The sequence below is a fragment of the Periplaneta americana genome, chromosome 6, assembly GCF_040183065.1.
Source record: "Periplaneta americana isolate PAMFEO1 chromosome 6, P.americana_PAMFEO1_priV1, whole genome shotgun sequence".
NCBI lineage: Eukaryota > Metazoa > Arthropoda > Insecta > Blattodea > Blattidae > Periplaneta > Periplaneta americana.
This window is the reverse complement of record NC_091122.1, coordinates 36,832,362-36,838,587: the sequence shown is the minus strand read 5'-3', so window position 1 is coordinate 36,838,587 and position 6,226 is coordinate 36,832,362. Positions and strand designations below refer to the sequence as shown.

Below are 6,226 nucleotides of genomic sequence, written 5' to 3'. Positions count from 1 at the left end.
GTTTATGGTGGAATTTAATATACTTCATTAAAATAATAAATTAACTTTATGCATTTAATATTTCAATAATGGAAGGAAGGTGTTAACTTTTCCAAAAGAACACGACAACGAAAGTGTAACATATTTTGTCGGCAGCTAAGAGAGAGATCTGCGATGATGAGGCGATAGTAGCGATCCTAGTGGTGGGCAACTACCCATGTTTGCATTTTTACTACATATTGAGCTTCGCGACTGTATATAGTAGACTGTGATATTATTCTTCTCTTTCTATCTCGTTGGAGTATACAGCCTCTTAGAACACGACGCCTCGTCTCCACTAATAAGCTTTTAACGACAGCATGTTAATTATAACAAGTTGAATTTGAATGTATATAGACATTAAGTCCCAATTGACACAACATGTTGACTGAGTGTGTTGAAGTTAACACTTTTAACATGTTGGCGTGTTTTCTAGCAGCAATGACGAGCGTGACGCTCGTGTGGCGTCGGTACAGTTCGGCAAAGTTCGTACACTTTCCGCTTTGCGTAGCGCGTTACTAGGAGCACGTACGTACCTCTTGCTGTATTGATCATTCTTATGCGATCCTTGGTGTTGGCTAGTTGTTCGAAGTAAATCAAGTAATGGAGTGGACAAAAGACAGTACATTAGAATTGCTTAATGCGCTGATGGAAAGGCCTTGTTTGTGGGATGTCTCTGTGAAGGAATACAGAGACAAAACAAAGAAGGCCGACTGTTTTAGGGAACTAGAATTGTTGTTTAACTGTTCTCGAGTAAACATAGAAAAAAAAATCTCGTCTCTACGCTCGCAGTACAGCCGGGAACTACAGAAAATTAAAACAAGCAGAAAGTCTGGCGGCACCGTGGATGACGTATACACGTCGAAATGGTTTGCTTTTGAGGCGATGAGCTTCATGAGAGGAGGAAATAACCCGAAGAAAACCAGGACTCTCCTTCCTTCACAAGTGGTAAGTTTAATCATATTAAGTAGTACAGAATCTAGAAAATGTTGTAGTTAATTATAGACATTTGATAGTATCTGAGTCAGTGGCGGCTCGTGGGTATTGAATTAAGGGGGCTGCATACAAAAATAAACCAAGCAACTTACTTTATTTAAAGATTAGTTCCATGCGCCTTATCTTGTAAGTTGTGTTTAAATGAGACAGGCTCATGTTAGTAGATTTACTGGCATTTAAAAGAATCCTGCGGACAAAATTCCGGCACACCGGCGACGCTGCTATTACCCCTGCTGTTGCGAGTGTCGTTAAATAAACCATAATTTAATTTTTTATATGCAGATTTTAACCTTAGAAATATCTAACTGGCGATGTTGTAGTTGGTTGTATAATATATATATATATATATATATATATATATATATATATATATATATATATATATATATATATATATACATACATGATACATCAATAAATGAAAAAATAACAGCCAGAAATTGAATTCAGGATATTCAAGAGTACGCACCAGGGCGCTTGCCTCATTTAATGTGATGTTAGATGTTTCAGATTCCATGGTTTGAAAACATTCTAGCAATGGCTCCTTCTTTTCATGAACAACATTTACTGTTCTTATTTTAAATCCACCTTGTTGTCTCAGCTGATGGAATTGTCTTTGAAACACATTAATCTAATACAGACTGTGTGGAGATCGAGAGAATAAAGCAGGGATACTGGATAAATTAGCAAAAAATATGCAAGCCTTTGTATTTTGTTTAGCGGCTCTTTCCATTATGAGATTCAACTGAAGGGCACTTAATTTCACATTTCTCCTGAATTTTTAAGGTACTGAACTGAATAGATTGTAAATATTGTACAGAATTAAACATTGTTGCACTTGTTATACTCACAACATTAAAGAAAATGTATTTAAAACTGCGCGCTACTGACAAACTGCTGCAGATTTTGTAGCGCCTGGAAACTCTGGATTCATGGCGAGGGGCAGCAGGGGGAGGGGTAAAAGTAACGCGCAAAGCATCCGAGACGAGACTGGCAGCTCCAGGGGAGGAAGTGGCTTCACCAATCCGTCCTTGTCTCTGGTTTCGCTCTGGCAGCACCAGGGGAGGAAGTGACTTCACTAACGATTGCGTGCATGTCATTGAGAGCGAAATTTAAAAAAAATATCGAGCCGCTAAATAGAGACTGTATAATAAATGTTTTTCACAACATAAAACGAGACAAGAGCCACAAATGTCTGGGGGTGCTGCAGCTCCGCAGCCCCTCTTCGAAAGCCGCCCCTGATCTGAATTATTTTGAACGAGTGCATATTATATTATGTAACTGAGCTGTTCCAGCGTTAGGTCTAGTAGGCTAATAAATTGTATTGTGTCTCACAGGATTGAATCATGGCTGTTTACGATTTCAGCCTATTCATTTAGATAAATTAATATCATAATTAATAACTTTATACAAGCTAAAAATCATTAAGTACACTAAAACTCAATATATGTTGCTGCTACGAGTAGGCTAAGAAAAACTGAATAGGATACAACAAAGACAAATGGAAAATCTTCTAACTAGTTTAGATTAGGCTTAAATTAGTTAATTTAAGTATAGAAAAAGTATAAATTTTAAAAATAAATTACAGTACCGATACGTAAAAGGAAACAAAATGGGATGAACATTCTTTCAATATTAGGCTAAATAATGGGCCAAAATATTTAAAAAAAATCCATAGTCTACACAGTCATATGAGTAACAAAAATATAGATAAGTTGGTAGATTTTTTTTTTCCAGTTGTCTGTAATTTGCAGTAAAGCACCTTCATTTAATTTAGGTATAACGTACTTGCCTCTTGTTTATGGAAATAATTGAACACGTGCTGAACGACATAATAAATAATGGAGTAGGCTATGTGGAGGTTGTGAACGGTCAGTGAAAGTAAATAGAAACAGTTTTCAATTGTGGCAAATATTATACTCCGTCAAAAACAAGTCGAGAAAGTGTAGTTGCAAGGTTTCAGGACGAACATAACCTAAACTAACCTAACTTCTGGAGAGTGACCAATAGTCTAAAACATAACTGGGCGGAAATCACACAGGAAGAAGTAGAGAAATAGTGTATACGAACGGTAACGCTAAAGTAAATAATTACAACCTAACTTCGTCTGCAACTATAACATACGCAGGGCCGGGTATTTACGGAGATGGCGAAAATTACAACATAATATATATATATATATATATATATATATATATATATATATATATATATATATATAATGGATTTTTAATAATCTTTACGAATTAAGTGATTCTGATTGATAATGTGCGGATAAAGCAATCGCGAAATAGGGTTTTAATAGCGAAATATGAACACATTCGCGAATTATTACTGTTGCGTCGTTTTGTAGCGAATTTCATATTCTGAGTTTTTTCGGATTTTTTTTTCACTTTATTTGTTATAGGCTATATCCAAATAGGCTACATTACATGGTATTCCAGGTTTTCTGATTACATTAATGAACTCAAAAGACGGAGAATTCAACATTTCACTAATAATTTCATAGTGTTGATTTGAGGGCTGAAAGTTTTTTTTTTTTTTTTTTTTTTTTTTTCGTTTTTAATGAATGTGTGTTAAATACAGTCTCAATCCAACAAATATTGTATATTGGCCATACCGCACCTTTACCAGAATCCAACGAACCTTTAATATTAATTATTTGGAAAGTAATATTCATACTGTGTTAATACTCCAATTTCCAAAATTTATTGTATTTTCCAAAATTTCCATTAATCTCCGCCAAGAGTACAAACCAATCCCCAACAATCTCCGCCGACACTAATATTAAAAAACACAAATGATAAAATTAATTTCCATAAATATCTACCCCTGAACATACGGAACAGAATTCTGTCTCTCAATTAAGGGCTTCTCTTCTGGCAGGTTTAAGCTGTTGCTTTGAATTAAGTTGTAGGCCTATAATGATGTATTCCTAAATACTCCAGTATCTGAGATTCTACCTTGGCAATCAGTGTACACAAAAGTGAATCTGTAGAAAGCATCTACTAATGCTAGGAGAACAATACTAAAACTATGTTTATAATTGAAATACACACTTCCACTCTTGAATGGTGCTTGCAGAACCACATTTTTCCTATCCATTGCACTAACACAGTGAGGGGAAATTTCATTTCTTAGATAATATCTATTCTTTTTCTGCCCAATATTGTTCATAAAATTTTACCTGAAACTAAAAAACGTAAATATAGACCAAGTATATTATTTATTTGTATTAAACATAATGTTTGTTATGTTTCTTTTCCTCATACAGGAAAACTACTCACAGTCCACACAATCTATGGAAGGAGACGACGACGACGATGATGATTATTATGATGATGATACGAGTGAGGTGAGGCTTAACGACAATGAGGCTAGTGCAAGCACTTCATCCTCCACCATTGCATCTACACCTAAACGCATCACGAGGAAAAGGAAATTTGATGAGTTTGTGTCCATTGCTATAGAGACAATGAAGCAAATGGCTCCACCAAAGGAGAAAAGCCTTCTGCAGGGTGAAAATAGGGATGAGTGTGATATTTTTGGAGAACTTGTAGGGGTGGAGGTACGCCAGATTCAAGATCCAGTGGTCCGCGAAACTTTGAAATCAAATATACTAAAACTTGTATACGACACGAAGATTGCTCAACTAGTTCCTAATGAACAAGTGATTTAAGTAATAAGTGATTAGCGTTAACATTACTGTAATCATAATTGTTAAGTAGACTATATTTGAATAAAATAAATTGTTATAAAATGATTTATTGAAGTTATTTCTGTAAACTTACCTGCATATGTTCTTCTAATTAAGAAGATATAATTGCTTCACGTACTTCAGGAATGGAATGGTATAGAATTTAACTGAGGAGGGGGCACGGATGACCCAGCACTGTGACCTGTTGAGATCTATTGCGCTAACTCTCGATATGGAATGAGTTACGTGCCATATATCTCCTATGTGCACCAATCCTAACCACATGACTCCCTTAACGACAGGTCCCTACAGCCGACAGAATCCATTCCTGCTTCGGCAAGTTTCCCCAAGGCCCCCCTGTCGGTCTGAGGCGAAACTCCTCATTTGAGTAGGTGCGCCTCGGGTGAAGTTGCAAAAGCCATCCAACGTCGTTTAACTACATTCCACGGAGGCCGGTCGAGAGAGCCAGTAGCTTCGGGAGGCCGCCTGTAGCGTGATCTGAAAACCAGAAACGGGATGATGGGGGAGGAAAGGAAGTGGCGAAGATGAGTGGGGTTTCAATCGCCTGATAAAGTTACCTCATATTCATCCATAGGAGTAGGGAAAAACTCCTTAAAACCTCACCCAGGCAACTCGTCCTGCCTGACCAGGAATCTAACCCGGGATCGCTGGGTTCGGAGCTAGACTCGCTAACCCCTCAGTCTCAACGGTCGACTACTTCAGGAATACTTTTTGAGATCTGTTGCTTGGATACCTTCACTAAGTACATGATACTTATATAAGAATCTCTAGAAGCCAAGAAAAGCAGAATTATTCCAAGACGAAAGTGAGGTGAAATCGCTGCTCTTAAGTGTGTGTCTTTCTTCGATATAACAGAAAGTATTTTTTGCAGCACTATGTTATAATCGTGCTCTGACATTCTCAGAAAGTTTTTGAATTCGAATCGATCTTCAACTTAAAGCTCGTTTAGAATGTTTTCTGCATTATGTCTTTTACTAAGATATTGCCGCACCCACATTCTCATTTTCTTCCTTTCCAAAGCAATAGAGGCAATTACAAAAGTCAAATCATCATCTGAGTCCATTGTCCAATGTTTGAGTCGACCTGGTTGGCGAGTTGGTATAGCGCAGGCCTTCTATGCCCAAGATTGCGGGTTCGATCCCGGGCCAGGTCGATGGCATTTAAGTGTGTTTAAATGCGACAGGCTCATGTCAGTAGATTTACTGGCATGTAAAAGAACTCCTGCGGGACAAAATTCCGGCACATCCGGCGACGCTGATATAACATCTGCAGTTGCGAGCGTCGTTAAATAAAACATAACATTTAACATTTCCAAGGTTTGAAAATAAGACAGTACATAAAATCTCGTAGACTGTTATGGTGAACTACGCAAGAAAGTTAAATTTAACATGTTTAACAGTGTGAACAAAGTGTTAAATGAAATTAGCATCAACATGTTGGGATGTTAACCATAAACAATTTAACATTTAACATGTTGTTGCTAAATGTTTATCA

At 37.0% G+C, this 6,226-nt stretch overlaps 1 protein-coding gene across 1 annotated transcript; it reads left to right on the top strand.

Annotated features, from left to right (window-relative positions):
• The first annotated feature begins 536 nt into the window (after positions 1-536).
• Positions 537-4,779, top strand: LOC138702194 (uncharacterized). Its single transcript, XM_069829799.1, has 2 exons — positions 537-966; positions 4,289-4,779. Exons 1-2 carry the CDS (start codon positions 622-624, stop codon positions 4,691-4,693), a joined length of 750 nt encoding a protein of 249 aa, XP_069685900.1. The 5' UTR covers positions 537-621; the 3' UTR covers positions 4,694-4,779.
• The last annotated feature ends 1,447 nt before the right edge of the window (positions 4,780-6,226 follow it).